This window comes from Epargyreus clarus, unplaced genomic scaffold (assembly GCF_041222505.1).
Source record: "Epargyreus clarus isolate Ecla_fem2 unplaced genomic scaffold, WU_Ecla_fem_2.2 ptg000034l, whole genome shotgun sequence".
In the NCBI taxonomy this organism is placed as follows: Eukaryota; Metazoa; Arthropoda; class Insecta; order Lepidoptera; family Hesperiidae; genus Epargyreus; species Epargyreus clarus.
The window spans coordinates 5,080,764-5,103,503 of NW_027332239.1; the positions used below are offsets into that span (position 1 = coordinate 5,080,764).

Below are 22,740 nucleotides of genomic sequence, written 5' to 3' on the forward strand. Positions count from 1 at the left end.
CCCGTTGTATTGTCCAAACAGGGGTCAGTGGGAGACATGGACGGAGAATTGGGTACATCCGGAGCTGTAGGCAAACCGGGCCGTTAGGGCAATGTAGGTTTGGACCTGGGTTTTATGCAAACTTATTCAGAGATTACCAAAGCCTCGATTCTATTGTAGGCAGTACTTGAGCGTTGAACCTGCCTGAGCCATGTAACAATAGCCTACCGTTTGCTATACTGACACAAATACATTTCTAAGTATGTTTCGTATAAGTTACAGTTTAGGTGCCGTAGTACGTGGTACCCCTACCATGAGTTTCTACGTTTTGACAAATATGACTGTTGTGGTATTTGTTTACGTATTTGCCCATACAAATTCCAATCAGTGCCCCTAGCGGATTGTATCAGAACTAGTGTCAGGAACGTAATATTAAATGTCTAAATTGACAAAATGGCGATTTATGTTTTGTCTCTCTTTTTTGCGAACATGTGAGGCAGACAAACAGACTTGAGCACTTACTTATTGTGACGTTTACTCAATGTACTGATGCAAACGGAGCAGAATAATGGATTGAGTAAACGTAACTTAAAATTGTGGGATGTTTTGAAAACTCATGGTAAGGGTGCTGTTAATCAAATGTGATTTTGATTTCATAGTTCTTTAATATATGTTACCTGTAACGTTTATGTTTATATCGCATTATGTTATTAATGCATTTATAATATTATAAATTCATTTAAAAGACACACTCATCATTTGTATTGGACGCAGTTTTCATCGTAATCCTCTGTATAATTCTATGTATGAAGCAGTATTTTGATAAATAGAGCAGGCCGGTTTCAAAATTATTTTTTAAATTTGCTTATATTTAAGATCGTCGTCGTGGTTATATAAAAAATGTTATTTATTATCAAGGAATACAGAAGCTAATAGGCGTGTAAACTTTGAGTTGATTTCATATATTTTAATACACAATATACTTTTGTAAAGAATTAAAAATTAGGCAATTAAATGTTGATGACCACTTTGTAATTGAAGTTAATAATTTTCTTCTAAATTAATAATTCGTTAAACTACAACTTTAGCTTATATTTTGTCGGTCACGAACTTAAACGACTTTTTAATCTAGGAAAATCTATTAATACTCAATTTTCCTAAAAAGGTCAATCAACCATCGCGTGCTAGAGACGGTGTAGAGTGATGTAGAGTTATTTAGAGTATCGTGAGTTTGTCTACTGATTTATCACAGATAAAGATCTAAATCGCTATTGCTACTCCAACTAAGATTTGTTTACACAAAGTCCAATGTCAGGTGTTTGGACATAATGGTTACCTACATAATGTTAATGAATTTTAGTGCTTATTGGATAAATTGTAATAGTTACTGTTCAGGTAATAATAAAAATGGAATCTCGCCAAATTATGTTGAAAAAAAATTATTGTATGATTCCGGGATACGGGTTGGGATACAGGACTAGGAGTTATATTTATTTTTCGAGTAAAAATGCTATAAAAATAATCATTTTCGTACGATTACTTCATGAGCAATACAGTGTAGGTTGAAATCCAAGCTTAAAGTTAATAAAATTTCTTGAACCATAACAGATAGTTTTCTTAGTTCGGATTATGATTTAAACATGATTGAAATAGATCTACACATTTATTCTAAAAAGCAAGAAGTAAAATATTACTGAATTTAAATGACTAAGGTTGTTTATATTTTCTTTTCTTTTGTAGCAGCCAGCGTTATCCGGACACTGTAGATGTAGTCCAAATGACATCTCACAGCTTTTAGGAGCTCTACCAGATCTTAGAGGACCACCAGGACCCCAAGGCCCAACTGGGGCAGATGGAACCACGGGAGCACCAGGAAAAACGGTATTTTTATCACGCTTTTATTAGCTTGGGTTGTATGTATGTATGTATGTAACGGAATATTTGAACTCGATTTTTACCCACTTTAAACAGTCCGATAAATTTAAAATTTTTAACGATTATTAAGAACCGATGACAATAAACTATTTTAATAATTTTATCCCATTCTCCTCGTCAGGATCGTCAAAAATCTGGATTAACGAGTTCCTAGTGCGATTTTAGCGTGGTTTTTAGTTTTTAAACCATGTATAAATATTATTTTTATTTACTGATAGCTTATACTAGTGTACGCTAAGCTTTTAACCTAACCTATCTTTAATTTTATATTTTGGTACTTAACTATAAATGACGTATTTTAAGAATTTTATTTATTTGCATTGTAATAAATGCCTTTTATTTTAGGGTCAATTGGGCGAACCAGGACCACCTGGGCCAACTGGTCATAAAGGGGATAGAGGGGAGAGAGGAGAAGCTGGCCCTCCAGGTGCTGAAGGTCAGCCTGGTCCCAAAGGAGAGCCTGGAGCAGATGGTACTCCAGGGCAAGCCGGACCACAAGGACCGCCTGGACCTCCAGGACCTGTGGCATCAGCCCTCATAGTAAGATATTTTAATATTGTGAAATTAATTTCATACATTTTTCTCGTCGAAAACATAAATTTAACTCAATTGATTTCCTCGATTCGCAACAACTAAATTCTTTTGAAATTATCTAATGTAACATCTACATTATATTTTATTAAGTAATGCCTGAAAACGTCACGATTCTTATTTCTTTATAATATAGGAGTAGCAGACGAGCAAGCAGTCCATCTGATGGTAAGTGGCTACTGTCGCCCATGGACATCTGTAATCGACTCCAAATTCCTATCTCATATTCCTGAGGTCGGCCTAGATGCACCACTAGCCCTGAGGACTAAGCTGGAACGCCTCCGAAAAGTATGTCTGGAATTAGTATGGCAGGAATAGGTGTCAACTCAATTAATTTAATCAATTCGCAACTACCAACTAAATTCTTTTAAAATTGTCTAATGTCATATCAACATAATATTTTAGTAAGTAATGTCTGAAAATTGCTCGATTTTAAGCGAACCTAATCTAATGTCATGCTTAGATCAGTCATTAGAACCAAGTACGCCGTAGAGTGACATAAAAAGGTTCTGATTTAGCGGAAATGTCTTTCATTAGTGTCTTCGCGAAATGAGGTTGAAACACAAAAGTAGTAAAGAAACGCCTGACCCGGTTGTGAGACATTAAAGTGTATGAAACGTAATTAATTATCTCAGGTACAGTAAGTGCTGGGAATTATTCAGCATTCGTGACTTGCATTTTTAACATAAATCGTTTTTAACGTAAACTATTTGGAGCGTAATATAGTTTTTTTTTTTACTTAAATAGGTTTAATGTGTATTCTAATTCTTATTATAGAAATGTTGTCTCTGTTTTTCTTAAAACAGAGTCAAGCATTACTGTGTACTTAAGGGCCCTTAGGCGCTCCCTTATCCTACAGTAACACTAGGAAATCTAGGAAATCCAATAAAAAATCCAATCTTAGTCTTCTCGACTAGACTGTTGTCATCTGAATTTATCTAGCTATATGTGAAAATCCCATCCAAATCAGTTCAATAGATACTAACTAATATTTTTGTTACAGTTAAGCGAACAAGCTTAACAAAGCATAATCGTTACTTTAATATTACAGATATTCCAATATAACATTTTTATTTTATTATTTCTTTAGCAATATTTTCTTTTAACCCTTGTATGCACCATTTCCCACTTCGATGGCGGTTTTAAATTAATTAAATTAAATTCTTTGCTCATTCCTTTGTTCTAGAATTAATTTAAAAACGTTTTCTCAAGTTAACAATAGTAATTTTAAGCTTTATTTTACTTTTATTTATCTTATTCTATTTAAGCTTGAATGTAGTAAAAATATTTCGAGTTTCGACGTCAGTCATTTACCGTTTCTTCCATGTTCTAGTTTGAGGAGGGCTAAAGGGAAGAACGCTTATTTGGGGCAGTGTAACCTAGTCCTTAATGCTAACAACGCATGTGTAGACAGCCTAAGATAATACTTCAATATAATGAAGGGTTAATTTCCATTTGATTTCAAGATCGATGGCCATGGGCAAATTTACATACAATGAGGTGGACAGCATGTGCTACTTCTATATCTTATATATGAAATTCTCGTGTCACAATGTTAGTTACCGTACTCCTCCGAAACGGCTTTACCGATTTTCACCAAATTTTATATGCATATTCAGTAGGTCTGAGAATCAGCTACTATCTATTTTTCATACCCCTGAGTGATAAGGGTTGTTCACCCTTAACATTTTTTTATTTATATGGCAACATAACGTTTGCCGGGTCAGCTAGTCATTATATAAAAGTTAGTTCCATAAAAAAAAATAATATAATAAAAATCAAGGAAAAAGAAAACCCTTGTACAAATATGTATCTTTCTAAGTTTGACTATGCATATACGTAAGTAGGCGCTTATATGGGTGGGTTTCTACGTCCAAGTATAACTATGAGCACTACCATGAGTTGGCATAGAAACGCCACTATAGAAATTGTAAATAGAAAACTATTGTCATTTTGCTAGTGAATAACATAACTACTATCGTTACGGTATTTCTTGACAACGTCTGTCAAATTAATGTCTCATGGGACCGAATTTGTATGGCAATAGATCATAATGACATTCGCTAGCGATTTGATTTCGATAGGTTTTTTACGTATCGAGTTACGTAGTGGCTCACACTACGGAATTTAGTTCTACGAGTAACCACCAGAGGCGCTGTACAATTTTTCATATATTTATTTTACGCAGTCGCTAGCGAGTAATACTTTTGTAAACTCATGGTAGTGCTACTGTATTAAACTCTGTACGTCTTACACACACATACACAATCCTTCACCTTCGTCTAAACGCCACATTTCCCTCCGTAATTGTTTCACATATCCCCGTAATAAATTGCTCATCGCGAATTTAAATGCAGGAATCAACGGGATTATATGGGTCCAGTAATCGCGGGATCGCCGGCCCGCCAGGCGAGAGAGGTCCTATGGGTCTCCTGGGACCTCAAGGAGAACGAGGCTACCAGGGAAATAAGGGTGAGAAGGGATTACACGGAACCAAAGGCGACAAGGGCGAACGGGTGAGTACATGAATAATAAATGAATATGATTATGACAAGTTGTTTGTGAGTGCTTGAGAATTACCTTGGAATGGTTTAGCTTCACTAGATACTAAATGTGTGCTGTGAAAATACTTCTTCGATCGAATGAAATAATATTATTTCGTTATAAGTATTTCTATTACGAAGAGCATTGTACGGTTGACAATATTTTTAAGTTAAATCTAATTAAACTGAATTAGTGTCGTCATATACCTACAGCTAAAAATATTGTGATAGATGAAATCACTATTGACCGTTGTCAGTAATCAATCAATCTATCTAACTTTAGCCGTCTAAGGAACGAAATTAATTGTCGTACAACTCATGGTCACATTTTCAAGCAGGCTTCTGTGCTTTGGAAGGCATATTAAGTCGTCTATCGCGGCTGTTATTGTATATCAGGTTTATTCTCTAATTGGGGGAATGACACGTATGGCAGTGTTCATAGGGCAGTGGTCAGTAGAAAGAGTTGTAACCTTGTAACCAGCTTTTCTTTAAGCCAACATAGCGTATAAATATTCGAGTAATTATTTTAATTGCAAGAAGTCTTAGTATCAAAAACAATTACATTGGTTTTAATTAAAATAGGACGTTTGTAATAATAGGGCAATTATTGCTACAATTATATAAATTTTCCAATTACGTGTAAGGTAATTTAATAATAAAATGTACCCACACTTAGGTAATTATTTAGATAAAATTATTTGTTTGAAATCCTAGTAAAAATAAAAACGTAAGAGAAAAAATTATCGGCTAAAAATATTTTTTTTAATTTAAAAGCATTCAATAATGAAACTATTTGAAACGAATTCACCTTTCAATTGAACAGAGCAAACATAAATACAATGTTTTCAAAACCACTAAGTAGTTTTAAATCAATTGAAGAAATACATTCATACAGGTGTGATTTATGAACAACCTATATAATTTGTCGCCTATTATTCGCCGAAAATCCTGAGTATCAGTTGTACCTAACTAGGCTGTCGTTTTCATGTTTTTATTGGGATAAATAAGTGCTGTCGATGATTTGATTTGCTAATAAGGTAGAAGTAAAAAATGATTCGCCTTTACTCCGATTTTTTTCCCCAACAAAACAAATATTATTCGGACTCTCAATTATTCGAGTATTTGATTACGACGCTAGCGGTCGTTACGTGTATGAAAAAATATTTCAGCAACTATTTTAATAACCTCCCACGTCATACGTGAGTTGTACAAAGGCCGCGCGGAAAAATGTATTAATAAAACACCTACACCTAACTTTGTGCCGTGTCTTTCACAATGCTCTCTACTTCGCATTACACGGCAGAATTTCAAAGCGGCCCTTTCAGCACTAACATAATGAGACACGCCAGCTTTTAACATACCTACGTTTATGTCATTATGAAACATTAACAGGAAAAAGTAAGTTAATAGTCAACGACAAAAATTTGGGAGTCACTCGAAAGAGATTAGGTACGCACAAGGAAAACGCTTAGCGAAAACGGGGAAATCAAAGCGAAATCTCACAGGCCGTCGCGTCGCTAATTTAGTAGGCACCTATGTGGAAAATAAACTTGGTCCTAATGCAATAAGCGCCGGTTTGACCCTCGTAACGTGACGTTATGTTACCTACGACCCGTGAGCTTATAACTGTGTTAACCCTGCAGGGTTACGTGGGTCTGCGAGGCCCACATGGCGCTAAGGGGGAGCGAGGGCAGGCCGGCCGGGACGGCACGCCCGGACTACCAGGCGCTCACGGCCGACCCGCCGAAAAGGGCGAGAAAGGTAACAAACTAACTCAACCATCAAATTTTATGTTTCACTATGCCCCTTATTTATGCGCGGAGAACGTTCGCAAGATTTTTAGGGCTTTATAGCAACGATTTGGTAAATCTTTATTTCTCTCCGCTGGACCCTTGAGATACACGCTTCGGAATGTGCGTGAGTACTGGCGTATTATTTATCGTTGCACTTTCTTTTTAGGGTTCCCGCACTGTGTTACGAACGGAGGTATTACGCGTTTTATTTCATTCCCCTGGGAGTTCAGCGTTTTTATGGTCTTAGGTGAAACGTAAAAGGTGTACATCAACGGCGAAATTGTCAGTTTATTTATCCTTTACCGCACCTTTTATTGTTTGAGCTAAGGAAAGTTTTTAGCCCATAGTCTATTGAATGTCGTCTACTGTTCTCGACTATCCTGGAAGTCAACAACGTTATAAAAGTCAGAGTCAAATATTCTACTATGGGCTGGGGTGTATATTTATTTGTGCACTAAAACAGGGAATATTAATATGGGTTTAGTTTAGTTTGACGCTGATAATCATGCAGCATGCAGTTTACCTGATGGTAAATGTATAAATAAATAGTCGTAAAAACTGCTTAACCATGACTGCGTTATAAAAAATCTTCAGTAATCCATTAGATGAACCTTATGTTTTAATATATGATATTATGTACAACGGTCTTATTTTTAGTCACTATAGACATATGCCTTACTACTACCACATGAAATTCATTAACTTATTCGGACTCTATTAGTCTTTACTAACATTGTATCATTATTTTAGGAGCTCGAGGCCTACCGGGTCCGCCTGGACCACCGACATTTGCAGCTGTGTCAGAAAACTCTATCATTACAGAAGTATCACATTTAGGTAAGACATTTCGTAATAAGAAATCAAGTTTTTATAACCATGTGTGTTTCTCATTAATTTATATGTCATTGGTAAGAGATCAGAGTATATATGCATTTGTAACTATCTGATTTTCTAATTACTGTATTAATATATGCTGGCATAATACATAACATGGTATTACATTACCAACTCATTATCACTTCACTGCTGGGAACGGGTCTTCGTAATGAGATGGGTTTTACACCAAATGCAGATTGGTAGACACTTTCGAGCACTTAGGCAGGCATGTAGGAATTCTCACGTATTTGGCTTCACCGTTACGGCAGGTGATTTTATTGGTTTATAATACACAATCTCAGAAGAGACCCGTGCCCAGCAGTAAAATATATAATGCATTGCTGATATACCTTGGAAGGATTAGAGTTATTTGCTGGGGTTCAAACCCCGGACACCAACGAGAGAGGACGAAGGTTCCCATTATATTTTTATTCTCGATAATTTTTAGACGCACTATTCAAATTATGCGTTTTTTATCGCTTCTTCTTTTTAAGATAATTGATTTTTAATAGCCTGTAGCTAGTATTAAATGTAGGCGTAAATGAAAATTTAATAAGGCCCGATTTACAGTAAACCGTATCATGATTGTTTACAAATAACCTAATTATGTAAACATCACGTGCAAATATATGAAATCACTTATAATAAAGTACTTAAACAGTTCAACATTGTTTCGACAGAATTCTTTTAACGAAGCTAAATAATGAATACATAATGACACGTTATTAAATAAGCATAAAAAACATGTTAGCATTCGAAACAACTTGTTTTCTAAACGAGCTCATTATAAAATACATTAATGAGAAACAATCTGAAAAATACAATTTGTAACTTAGAGGTCGTATAATTAATTTGTGTAACTTATTTTTATAGAAATTGCATTTCTAAATAGCGGTTTTTAATCGGCATCTTGCGACATTTGTAATGACAGCGAGGTTTATTGAAAAGTATGAATAGGTAAAGCAAATAGCAATATTTTTTAATTTACAATTTAATCCTAGGCACGCACCCCTGATTTTTCAAAGTTATGTGCGTATTAGAAATTCATTATCACTTACTTAAAAACGGTGAAGGAAAACATCGGGAAACCTGCATATCTGAGAGATTTATATAAAAAAAATCTCAAAGGTGTGTAAAGTCTACCAATACGCACTTGGCCAGCGCGGTGGACTATGGCCTAATCCTTCCAATTCTGAGAGGAGATCCATACCCAGCAGTGGGACAATAATGGTGGACAGTGATTGATGACGCACGTAAAGCAGGATTTTTAAGCACGTAAAACAGCAAAATTTTAAAGTAACATAAAACAGTCATGTCAAATATTGTCTCAAATAGAACCCACTTACTTATTAATTCAAACGAATGTTTCTAACCACACACCATTTTTGTCTTGAGTCAACAAATGTTCTTTCTACACATTAATAATAATCCTCATTCGAGTCATTATGAAACTTTGCGTGAATTGAGGTCTCCGGATATAAATTATTTAACGCCCGGAACCCATTCTTGGTTCTTCAGTAATTATGGCAACATTTCATTGTCGAACTTCCGACTTTCAAATTATTATTCCTCAACATGGTACTAATAACTTCTGCTTTATGACTTAAGCTGTATTCACATATACAAGCCCCATACGCATAGTGCAAGACGCAAAACAGAGGGTAGACACAAATAGCTATCAAAAAATATACGCCGGAACCTTTTTTCAATTTTCGTATATTTTGATAAAAAACTAGCAGTTTAGTAGTTACGCCGCCAATTCTGCCACTCGGTTTTTAACTTGCGTGCGTGCTATACCGGCATGCATGCTATGTCCTATCGTTTCAAACGCACACTGGTTGCAAGGAGACTCCAGCGAGTTAATTCTTGCGTGCAAGTGAGACGCGTATGTGGGCGTAAACGCGTGACAGGAAAACTGCCCTAATAACAACGGTTGCGTACAGACACACACCGCGACAGGCAGAACTATGTAGTCGAAAATACTGGCTATTGCACGAATCTAAAATATGAGATTTCGTTCCACTACCGAAAAATACAAATGTATATGTACTTACGTCTAAATATATAAATACGTCTTATATATTCATATGTTAATCTGTACATTACGTGTTTGCCACGAAAGCCGTATATAGATGTGAACAGAGCTTTAACCGTAAACGGAATATAAACGATATTTGTAATGTTTTAGCGCCTCGGGAGCAGCCGACCTCAAGCGTGAAAGGCGACAAGGGAGATAGGGGAGAAAAGGTAATTACATAGTTCATATAATATTGTTATATGTGTGTCTGACACATTCTTCATACGTCAAATTAGGACACGTTTCGCTGACATCAATCTTACAATAAACAACCTTGTGTGCTTTCTGCCTTTTATTCTGACTTTATGAGGTGTCAAGATATTTTATAAAGTGACATGCGAAGACATTTATTATACTTAAGGAACATGTACTCAGGCGTTTTTAATGTTTTCTTAGAATAAGTAAGGTATTAATGAAAGTTGTGGATAATGTGGGAAATAAAATTATTAATATCGAAGCTATACCTAACAGATTTATGTATCATGGTCATTACATAAAAATACTTAATTGTATTTCAAATATCAAATTAAAACTACGAAAGAAGGTAGTTCTCAAACCATAACTTCTTCATATTTTTTTGACATAAAGCATATAAGTGCTATTTCCAACTGTGGTAAATAAATTTCAAAGAAATTTTAATATAATCTCCTCAAGAAAATATATCAAGAAGAAAATTGCTGGTCTCGGCAAGAATTTATAAAACGCTGGTGGGATTACTCTTTTAAATATTCAAAACTTAGCCTTTATCCGAGAAAAGAAGCAGACTCTGTCCAAACTGGGACAAATAAAATGCGAAATTTGTACCAAAAAATGTGTCCAACGAATTGTTCTTAAAGAGCTTGAATATTGTCGTGAGGTAATAGCATTATTAATTTACTTCATGTTCCTAACATTTAATCATAAATAATAATCTAAAGCAATGAACTTCATTACTGCCGTTTTAGAGGTCACCTGTTCATTACATTATTCAAATTGCACACTGAAAGCCCAAACCACGATGGTGACAAGTTAATAACATTAGCGCTTTGACATTGAAAAATTGTATCACAAATGACTTGGAATACTATCTACTGTTTTATGTAATTTGTGGAATAAACAATGTAATGTTGTAATCGGAGTACATTGTTTAGCAGTGAAAGCATAATGGTTGAAACACGGTCCTCGGTACTGACCGAGGACCGTGTTTGACTGATACGTACTGACGTACCCCATGCGTACCTTTGTAAATTGTGCGTATTAGAAATTAATGATTACTTGCTATAACAATGAAGAAAAATATCGTTAGGAAATCTACGTGTCCAAGAATTCTTAAAAAACATTCTCAAAAGTGTGACATCTACAATTTTGCACTTGGCCAGCTTTAGCACTAAGATCTGAGCCGTCACTGAGAGAAGACTCGAGCCCAGCAATAGGAAAATAATCGGTGGGCAAGGAATGTAATCGAAAAAGTGCTATATAGAAAATTACCTTTCCTAAATACACTCATTTTGTCGATAAGGTTGGTTCGTCCGTCAATATCTGTAAGTGGCCCATGAATGCTTATAATGTAAGTGCTCCAAATTTGGGTCTTTATAGTATAATAATATAGAATTTACAGAGAAAATCAAGTAAAGTGCAAACAGACATTCTACAAATGCCTAATGTATTAAATAGTAATTGGATCAATTAAGTAAGAACTTGTAATTGAAGGAAATGTAATTATGATAAATAAAGTACGAGTAATATCTCCGGATAATATAATAATTATGATAAATTTCACAAGAAACGTTAGCTTAATTGAAGGAAATGACTTTTATGTACAGTGAAGATATTTTTTTTACATTAATTGAAATTCATTCTAAGTAATGTTTTACCAAACGTAATGAATTTTAAGGATGTCAAAGGAGCAAAACCTTCAACATTTTTTAAGATTGTCCGTATTTTTGTTAACAGGGCGAAAAAGGTACTCGAGGTATAGAAGGTGCTCAAGGTTTCCCAGGAAACGATGGAAAACCCGGTGAAAGAGGAGATATAGGGCCGTCAGGTTTACCAGGCGCTCAAGGTCCACAAGGACTGAATGGTCCCAAAGGTGACAAGGGTGATGCCGGACCACCCGGACCCGTAGCGATATCAAGGGAAGAGGCACTTGTTATGACTAAGGTAAATTATTCACCGTATTATTTTCGGTTTATAAAGGTTTTTCGATATACAATTGCGTGTGGTTCTTTATGATGTACAGTTTTATGAGCTGTAGCTAGCAAAGTGCAATGAGTAACTTGTAAAAAAATGTTTGTTTCTTTCAATAATTAAAATTTTAATGTAAACCAAAATTATTCCATATACTCATAATCATCTATGCCCAACTTAATAACAAGTAGAACAGGAATTCTATCTTAGATATATTATAGACATATTGCGTTAAGGTAAATGTAGAATGTTTAACAAACACACATAATTAACAAATGCGCAGTTGAAATATTAATTGATACTTGTTAATTTCTGAAAACTTCCTAATTATCTTCCAAATTCATCCTTGATAAATTTGTATACTCTGTTCCAAAATATAATAGATAACATTAATTAACTTTTTTTAATACTTACTTCAAATATTGATATTTACTGCCTACTATTACGAGTAGGGTGGTAAAGAATGAATGGCTCTGTTAAAATATTGTTTACTACGAATATGTGTCTAAATACTTTCTAGAAGGAAAAATAAAACTTCATTTGAATAAAGAAATAAAATATAATATGAACGTCTCGTACCTATATTTAATAATACAAAGCTAAAGTAATTAAAACCTGAAATGAGATATGTCTTCAGCAAAAATAATTAATGTTTAAATAAATTAAGGAAATGATATTTTTTCAAACAGTAATTAGTTTACTTTGAAACGTAAGCTACAACGCGAATCAAATTAATTTTAACGAAATAGTAAAATGAGATAAATTTTCAATATTAAATTAGGAACATTTTCAGATAAGAGAGAAAATGATTAATTATTATACTCGTACTACTTAAATAAATAAAAACAAGATAAATAATTAATTATGTATTAACATTTGAGGTTAAGAAACATAATATGATTTCAAAGATTTTATTCATCATTATATACCTATATAAATATAGGCAAACTTAATATCGTAAACAGCTGCTATAGTTATAAAACTGTATTGCAGCTATTTACGCCCACCTTCGGACTCAGGAGAAGTACATATATACTATAGTCTGATTCACAATGATTGTTAACCGACTTCTGTTATTATTTTTTTTAATAGGGCGAAAAAGGAGAAGTCGGTCCACGAGGTAAGCGTGGCCACCCTGGACCACCAGGACCTAGAGGTCCACCAGGCGTACCAGGACCGCCAGGTACTCCGGGAACTGATGGAACGTCTGGAGATATTGGATTACCAGGATGGACGGTAGGTGAACGAAATCGAGTAATTTGTATTTTAATCTAATATTTTGGGGAGTTGTGCATGTTAAAAGACGTGTAATGAAACTTGTTGTTGACATCAATGATCATAACATTTAGACACTTAAATTAATTTCGAATTAATTCTTGGAATCTTATGAAATAGAAGCATCTAAAACAAATATAGAACTACTTCATCCGCCAAACCGGCTTGGCGATAAAAATGAAACAAAAGAGAAACAAGTTATGAAACTCATCAATCAATTTTAGGGAGGTATAAAAAAGACATTTATTACAGGGTCCACCTGGCGCCGCTGGGCAGCCAGGTCCGGTGGGACCGAAAGGTGAGAAAGGCGATCCTGGCATCGCTCCAGCTGACCTTGACAAGGTAATGTATATTAAAATACTTTTTATAACAGCGATGAGAGACATGTTTGCATTCAGATGTATGTTAGATGATGAAAATTTAAAACTCTCACTTACGTAATTAAATTTATGCTTCGTATTTTAATGTCAGGCGAATATGGCACAGAATAATAATGGGAAAACTGAACTGTTATACCTTGACGCAAAAGTTTTAAATATTGACATGAGTAAATAAATAAAGCTTTATTTTAGTGTAGACAGTTTAGTTCGGTTTATATTTTGAACTGTAGTTACTATAACACAAATATTAAATATGATGAAATATGAGCGCACAGTATTATGCGCCGTATTTAGCGTATTAAATGTGTTTTTTCTCAAAACGTACAACTAATGCCAAGTTAACTTAATATTAATAGAATTGTTTGACATATTTATTCAACATGCTAATAAATTGATGAATGTTTCCATAAAGGTAAAAGGCGAGAAGGGCGACAGAGGTTTCGATGGCTCCCCGGGCGTGCCAGGGAAAGAAGGGCTGAGAGGTCCACCGGGATCGCCTGGGACCCCCGCAAGCAATATACAATACTTACCCGTCCCTGGACCCCCGGGACCCCCAGGTCCTCCAGGTCCCCCTGGGGGTCCGTTTAACGAAGTGCCGATCGACACATTGACCGATAGCCCTGGGATTAATCGACGCGAGCCCGGCACAGGTGAGTCATTAGGGTACCATTTCCTTATCGTATCTTCCTTTTCATCTTAATTCGTTTGCTAATTAATGTGCACATTTACTGGGTATGATATATTAATTTCGAAAAGGAAAAGACAATAATTCGTAAAAGTAATAAGAAATGATTTCCTTTTGATTAGCAATGGCATCGCTGAATCAAAATATTTCGGACGCGGCTCGCTATGCCTCTTTTTGACATTAATTTTGATCAGGGAAGTTAAAAAAAGTTTCACGTTGAAAGGCATCATGAAATCTAACAACTAGGTACTTTTCAAATATTGTGGACACAAACTTTCTAATGTTGATAATTTGAATAATGATTGTGGTCTAAGCAATTAGTTCTATCACGTATGGAAAATTTTATTTCTGTGATTTTGTGGGTCGAAATGAAATGAGAACATTGTACGAAACAATACCAACATTAGTGTACCAATTGCTGACTGCCATTGAAACCAATTTCGCTTGTTTCCATAATTTCATAATACCCAGATATTCGGCGTCCAAAATTCATTTGGGATTAAGGCTGTTTATTCGCGATCGGTATTCAGTCCGATCCTTATTCGATTTGCATTTTCTTTTGCCGATCTCTTTGAAAGTTTTTCACTTAAAGCGACAGTAAATAAAAGGTGTGAAGTTGGAAAAGAATTCAAATTGGAATTAGCGTAAAGACTTTTCTATTTAATATCGTTAAAGTACGAGTGTAGGTTTTCTTTTATCACTCTTTTGCGTACACTCAGTTCATTGATTCCAATTTGTACTGATTTGTTTAAATCATTTTGTTCATTTTTATTTATAAAAGCTGTACCTGCGGTTTCACTCGAGTTTAAAAATATTATAATATTAGTTACTGTGTTATCCCATAGGACTCGTACATTTTCCGGATTGTAAAATAAGTATATGTGCTATTCTAGACTATACTCTATTTGTGTACCAAATTTCATGGAGATTCATTCTGGCGTGATTGATTAACAAACATCCATCCAAACTTTTGCTATTATAATAATATAGATTGGTGTTTTGATTAACAGGAAAACAACGCGATCCATTACAAATATTAAGAAGTTTGAATCATCTCATGCAATATCCACAAGAACAATACGGTAAGTACTAATTAACTTTATTAAATTTAGTTCATCAAAGAGAGAGTTAATATGACAACTTTATGCATTTTTCATTTAGGTTTTCGTGATTCATTGGATATTTTGGGAGAAAATGCTGAATTTGAGGATGATGAAGATGGACGTGCTATTGTAGGAACTATCTTGTTTAAGACTACAGATTCGTTAATACGGGTAAGTTTTGTTGTTTATTTTAATATTAAGTACAGATCTATCTTAAATATCCATCAGCTTATTCCTTAATCCATAATATTATTAAAAAATGTCTTCATAAAAATATAGGATCAAAACTTTAAAATGTCAGACTAAAAATAAACGGAACGTCTAACAAATGCTTAGAGAAGTCTTGTTTGACGTTCGCTACTTCAACAACAAATAATAACTTCGTCTCTGCGTTTAAAGTTTCATAATTTTATTTGAATGGCATTAGTATCTTGCAAGACCTGACGTCGTGTTTCATTTTAATCTTGGAAAAGATATTTGCCGTATAAACAGATTTTGTTTTCCTTTCATGGTGAGTGTGGTCCGAAATACTTTCTATAATATGTTTACTAAGTAGTAAGTAGCTAATTAATTATAATGAAAATCTAAAAATAATGATCTCAAACACTTATGCCACTATTTTCAGATATTTCAAGTAAATTGACTTAATTAAATAATCTCCAACATTTCGAATAGATATTTGATGAACATTTGTGGTTTTCTTGGCAACTCTCTTGGCGAATGTGTTCTGAAATGAATTTCATATTTTACGCGAATTGAATCCTAATGCCTTCGGGGCACACTGAATATGATTCCTGCTGGATACCCTAGTCCTGTTTTTATTAAATCCGTAGGTCTTGTGATTTTACACGGATATAATAGAGATATGGCACATTTCTATTATGCCCGTGCTAATGGTGCTAACTACATCTTTTAAAAAAAAACAGTTTCACCACAAATCAATTTATCTACAAACTACATGAAATATCTTAAACTTTATTACTTTGCTGGCACTTTGCATAGCGTATTTGTGTGCTAATATCTCTTAACTTAATAGATATTCATGACGTTGACAAACACGGTATCTATACAATCAAATAAGCTCTTATTATTAAAATAATAGGCGGAGAAAACGTGTCTATTTATAAATGTAATTACAATAAATGAAATTGTTGCTGGCCAAATATGCTAAATATACGCCAAGTAAAGTGCCAACAACAAATTTTAATAACGAAAAGTTATTTCTGCTATATCTATTGTTCCGTATATTAATCGGATGCCATGTTTGACGTAGTTGGGAACAAATTGCCCTCGAGGTACTCTGGCGTACGTGATACAGGAACAAGCCCTACTCGTCCGTGTTAACAATGGCTGGCAATATGTAGCTGTGAGTATTACTTTTTATATTGTAAACATATACTATACATATTTTATTTTTTGTACTCCGAGTGATTTGATTACGGTCGTACCGCCAACAAACGGATTATTGCCAAGTAACCGCAGTTTTAAGCGTCGCTATGTAAGGGAAACATACTTATTGGAGGCGTTTCAACGACTAAAGACAGGAATCTCATCCACTCTAGGATTTATTACAGATGTCCACGGGTGGTAGCAGCCATTTACTGTCAGAACTGCGACCATGATGGACCGCGTGCTCACTTGCTACTTCAATGTTTTACTTTAAAAAAGAGTGATCTGGTTTGAAGCCTATGGCAGTAGAAATATTATCGGGAGGCGTTCCGATTCTTTTTGAAGTTGGTTTTAAAGATAGCCATGACATAAACTAGCCATGACCGCTCACCATCAGGTGAAGTATTTGCTTATTTTAAGTAAACGTGCTTTTTAATTAGAATTCCGTTACGTCATGAAATGTTGTATTATTTTTTATTGTATGTACCTAAATCAAAGGCACAAAGTGAATGCAAACTGAAACTTAATACATTTTAACTATAATGAAAGTAATGTAAGTAAAAGTCAGAGGCTGGCGCTAGTGAATAATATTTAATTCCAGCAATTTCCGCTAGTAACGTGTTGGTGGTTTACGTGGTTTCAATATATAGTTAATTTTCAGTTGTGGCTAGATAATTGGATCGGCAGTAATAACGCTGTGAAAGTAAAATTTAATATCGGAAGCGGATACTGCTAGAATGAAGATTGTAGTTATATTGTGGTATTATGAAACTATATTCTGAGTAAGAATTTTTGGTTGGCTTTTAATGGGTGTTCGTTTGGATCAAAACATAAGCGATCGCGTGGCGGAGCGGTCAAATAATACATAGATGCATGCTTCCGGGTTCGGCTCCCGGTCAGAAAGTTATCTTTTATTAAAATGTATATTATGGGTACTTATAGAGTACATAACGAGTACTTTACACGTGTACATACACTATACAAGGAGCTGAAGCCATACATTTAAGATCATAGATAAGCGCTAGAAACTTGTAAGAGGCATTTTCTTTCAAGAAGAAGAAGAAATTTCTTTTAACATTTGTTTAACAAGAATTTAGGCCATAATCAACCAAGTGAAAGTGGTAACTAGTTAGTCGAATAATATTAACCATACGCTTCTTCAAACACCTCATTCTTTATCAAACATTCTAGACCTCCAGAATACAGGAATTAAATATTAATACTGGATAATAAAGCTCCATAATTAACTACTGACTCGCTTGCTGAAATAATCTCATTTTATCAAAATTAATCCAATTACAAGTTAGGAGGTCCTTTAAAAGAATATCTCATTTGAAGGATCTCATTAGAGTACCTATTCAATTGGATATCTGCTTAGAATCTTATTTTAATTTATTCATATTAAATACGTGACTGCCTCCATTTGTAGGGTATGTAAGGTAGCGGGTGTTATGCACAGACTGCTGCCAAATCTCGGGGGACCAAGGGAAAGTCCGCCGCCTCTACGCGGGTGTGATACGCTCGATTGCGCTCTACGGTGCGCCGGTGTGGTCGGACAAGTTGTCTGCCAGCCGGCGTCGTGCGTGGAAGCTGAATTCCGCGCAACGTACGATCGCAATCAGAGTCGCCCGTGGGTATCGTACCATATCGTATGAGGCGGTGACAGTCCTCGGGCGGTTTCCGCCCCTGGACATTCAGGCGGATATGGATGCACGAGTCTTCCATAAGATCCGCGTCCTCCGTCAGGGACTGAACCCTTCAACGAAGAGACGACCGGAGCGCTTCGGAGGAGAGCCAGATGGCGCGCTCTGAGGTGCTGGCGCGAACGGCTCCAGGAGCCTCGGAACATACGCCAAAGGGTGGTTGACGCTATCTTACCGCACTTTCGAGCCTGGCTGGTAGAGTGACCTACCGGCTTACTTAGATACTCACCGGACATGGCTGTTTCGGTGAGTATCTGAATAGGATACAAAGAGAGGAGACGGACCAGTGCCATCACTGTGGGCACGACGAGGACTCCGCACAGCACTCGCTGCGTGGAGTCGCAGCGGCGGATCCTCGTCGAAAAAGTGGGACAGGATCTGTCTCCGTCAGCCATCGTTGGGGCGATGGTTCAGCGCAGCGAAGCCTGGAACGGCATGATCACCTACTGCGACGTGGTCATGTCTGCGAAGGAAGACGCCGAACGAGCTACGGAGCGCGCTGAACCGGCTCGGAGGAGGAGTCGCCGCGGCCGTAGGTAAGGGCCCCCGGCGCGGTATCCCTGTAGTTCCGGGACTAGAATAGGGCTACGGTATCCCCTGCCTGTCGTAAGAGGCGACTAAAAGGGGCTTCCGGGGTTGCGGGCGGCAAGAGTGGGAGCTCAAACCGCCCGGCCAGCAACCCCGGGAAGGACGGCGGCATGTGTGGTCGCATACCGTCGTGTACAACAGATGGTGTGGCGAGCGGCAGGCTCACCTGGACGGAGCCCGACGGGGTAACGCGCTAAAAAAAAAGGACAGACTCAGTACTAGAATAGAAAAAGAATTTCACAATATTAGAAAAAATGATAATAAAAAATGTTTGCAATAATATTTTCTTCACTGCTGGAGTTATTATTAAAGTGTTTCAAAAGTTGTAATACCTTCAGAGAACGAAAATAAACTTGACAGTTTCAATTGGATATATTTCTGTACGGGTTTAAGGTAATCTTATTCCTGAAGGCGAAAAAACATCCACTTTGCGTCCTTTAGGGAATATCGTCCTTTTTCCGCTATCCATTTATTTAAACGGAACTCACTCCATCCCAATGGGCTTAGACCTAAGTCAGTTAAAATTCTCAGGAAAATACTTGTATGGCTACTGAAACTGTTGAAAGATTTATTTAGGTACCTAAAAACGAGAATTCATTGCATTCAATTGCTTACTTCGCGAAACGGGTTAGAATTAAATAATTGTTTTATATTTACGATTTTTTATCACATGTACCGTATCGTATATTAAAAAATCACTGTAATGGAAGAATCAAGATGGTATAGTTCGCGTAAAACTGCTAGTTCGCTCTGAATATAGAAATGAATCACGTCGCCATAGCAAATTGTATCACACCTGCTCGCAACAACTTCAGAGCGGACTAGCAGTTAGGCTGGGACTATACCTATTGAAAAAAATCTGCAGGTTAAATTCGGAGTTATTAATTAGCCAGACGGATATTTTTTGTGTAAATTTTCAAAATGTCATTACTATTATTCACATTGTATGGAGGGCAACATGAATTTGTATAGATTTTTGGATTTTTGTGTTGGTGATGGTATTAAAATCTCAGACAAAACTATAATAATATTTCTAGTTATAGAAAGCACATGAGAAAAGCAAATTACCGCTCGCTTTTACGCCGAAGTTAGAAACTAATTATCATCAGCTTTTACGGTAATTCTATTATCAGCCGAGAAAATAACCAATGCCCAGCTTTGGGGCAGTATTAAGTAGTCATGATGATGAGTAACTACATCTTTTTATCGTTGTAGTAGCGACTGTTTCTAATGGGTTTAGACAAAGCAAATGAGCATGTAGTCCACTTGATAGTGGAGGTGGATGGGACATGTGTACTCAACCCCAGATAAGATTATGTTATTACCTAAGGTCGGACACAGATGCGTTGCTACCCCAGAAGAATTAACTGGAACGCCCTGCATCTTATCGCATCCCTCAAACCACAAACGCTTAACACTCCTGTTTTACCAAAAATAGACAGTACTGTAGCATTACCATGAGTTGGCATAGAAACGCCACTATAGAAATGGTAAATAGAAAACTATTGTCATTTTGCTAGTAAATAACATAACTACTATCGTTACGGTATTTCTTGACAACGTCTGTCAAATTAATGACTCATGGGACCGAATTTGTATGGCAATAGATCATAATGACATTCGCTAGCGATTTGATTTCGATAGGTTTTTTACGTATCGAGTTACGTCACTACGGATTTTAGTTCTACGAGTAACCACCAGAGGCGCTGTACAATTTTTCATACATTTATTTTACGCAGTCGCTATCGAGTAATACTTTTGTAAACTCATGGTAGTCCTACAGTTGTATAAATAGGCCATCTGTTAGAGTTCCTTCCAAATACAGTTGTTTCGTTATAAACAAAAGAAATATTCGGCTTTCAGTACCCTTACCATGAGTTTTCAAAACATCCCACAATTTTACGTTACGTTTACTCAATCCATAATCCTGTTCCGTTTGCTTCAGTAGACTGAGTAACCGTAACAATAAGTAAGTGCTCAAGTCGTTTTGTCTGCCTCACATGTTCGCAAAAAAGAAAGACAAAACATAAAACGTCCTTTTGTCAATTTAGACATTTAATGTTACGTTACTGACACTATAGTTCTGATAAAATCCGCTAGGGGCGCTGATTGGAATTTGTATGGGCAAATACGTAAACAAATACAAAAACAGTAATATTTGTCAAAACGTAAAAACTCATGGTAAGGGTGCAGTACTTTTAGTATGAGTTTTTACGTTTTGTCAAAAATGACTGTTTTTGTTTTTGTGTACGTATTTCCCATACATTTCTAATCAGTTCTGATACAGTCTGCTAGGGCCGCTGATTGGAATTGTATGGGCAAATACGTAAACAAATACAAGAACAGTCACATTTGTAAAAACGTACAAACTCATACTAAGGGCACAGTACATTTCCCATCAACTAGACTGCATACTTCAGTGTAGCATTGTCACGAAAATGTCAATTTGATTTGAATATAGCATGAAGTAGAACGCAATTCACGAACACGTATCATACTATTACAGTACATGATACTGTAATTAAATTTCTATTTAGGTTAAAAGGCAACTTGAAAAAATAATTTAATAGCCCTCAACGGAACTAATTACACAACACAATGAAAAGTGAATGTGAGTGCATGACACAAATACAATGCGGAATCACTGCTGCATACAAACATGACATCTACACATGCAATTAGAAGAGATTTTATTCTGATACGCTTTTATGTTTCAAATTTGATTACTACTTGTTATTAATGCACTCTATAAATAAAGTGAAGTCGTTATAAATATGTTCCTGTTTTTAACTATCATCTGTTTTTGTTATTTGTAGTGGTTGACGTTATTCTGAGAACATCTATATTATTTGTACGCAATTTAAAAGTTAAAATGTTAATGAATATTTGCATACAAAAGCCGCTTTCTTTACTTCCGGTACGGTTTAAGGACAAGTCCCTTAGGACAAGTACAAAACAAGTCTACAGAAGTTTTACTTAAAAATTTAAAAGTAATATATTATGCAAAAGGTTAACAAAGTTAGTAAATATAAAAAAGAGTTAAATAAAAGCGTCTAAAAATGGAAACAAATACAACACAAAATAAAATGTAAAACTTTTTCATTGGTTAGAAGTACACTGATCATAAACTGGACATGACAAATAAAATTCTTGACTTGATTTCAAGTAGGCAATTACTATTTTAACCATGTTAATATCTTTTAAACAGATGGGATCACTATTGGCAATTCACACACCACCCGGAAACGGACCGACTCGAACGCCACTCCAGAATATTCTAGAAACTTCCAGTCTGGTCCATCACAAGAATCCTGCTGGAGAAGGACCGGTGGTAAATATTGAAATAAACATGACGTCAATACAATTGACTGATGTTAATTCTATAGCGCTTTCTTCTATTTTGAAATTTTATTCTCTTTCTCTCTTATGAAGTTTGGTCAAACATGAACCGAACTGCATAAGAATTTTCTGATTAACATAGAAAACAAAATTAATAACCCTATTTATTATCAGTTACGTCTCGCTGCACTCAACGAACCTCATACAGGCGACATGCACGGCGTGAGCAGTACCAACTATGAGTGTCACCGACAGGCCCAGCGCGCTGACCTCGACGGCACCTTCCGCGCCTTTATATCATCCAGGTAAAATTTATGC

The 22,740-nt window shown here is 35.8% G+C and overlaps 1 protein-coding gene across 4 annotated transcripts in view; it reads left to right on the forward strand.

The window, feature by feature from the left end:
- LOC140756006 (uncharacterized) overlaps positions 1 to 22,740 on the forward strand; it is a 115,707-nt gene that overhangs the window by 84,516 nt on the left and 8,451 nt on the right. For 3 of the 4 annotated variants that reach the window (XM_073091395.1, XM_073091397.1, XM_073091396.1), the window contains exons 5-19: positions 1,720 to 1,860; positions 2,260 to 2,454; positions 4,863 to 5,021; positions 6,692 to 6,809; positions 7,592 to 7,678; positions 9,906 to 9,964; positions 11,727 to 11,933; positions 13,053 to 13,196; positions 13,488 to 13,577; positions 14,028 to 14,265; positions 15,311 to 15,382; positions 15,462 to 15,574; positions 16,677 to 16,769; positions 22,292 to 22,414; positions 22,597 to 22,727. In XM_073091395.1, the coding sequence (XP_072947496.1) occupies positions 1,720 to 1,860; positions 2,260 to 2,454; positions 4,863 to 5,021; positions 6,692 to 6,809; positions 7,592 to 7,678; positions 9,906 to 9,964; positions 11,727 to 11,933; positions 13,053 to 13,196; positions 13,488 to 13,577; positions 14,028 to 14,265; positions 15,311 to 15,382; positions 15,462 to 15,574; positions 16,677 to 16,769; positions 22,292 to 22,414; positions 22,597 to 22,727 (1,970 nt within the window). Of the gene's footprint in view, positions 1 to 1,719; positions 1,861 to 2,259; positions 2,455 to 4,862; positions 5,022 to 6,691; positions 6,810 to 7,591; positions 7,679 to 9,903; positions 9,965 to 11,726; positions 11,934 to 13,052; positions 13,197 to 13,487; positions 13,578 to 14,027; positions 14,266 to 15,310; positions 15,383 to 15,461; positions 15,575 to 16,676; positions 16,770 to 22,291; positions 22,415 to 22,596; positions 22,728 to 22,740 lie in introns of all 4 variants that reach the window. The other variant, XM_073091398.1, reaches the window with a different exon arrangement.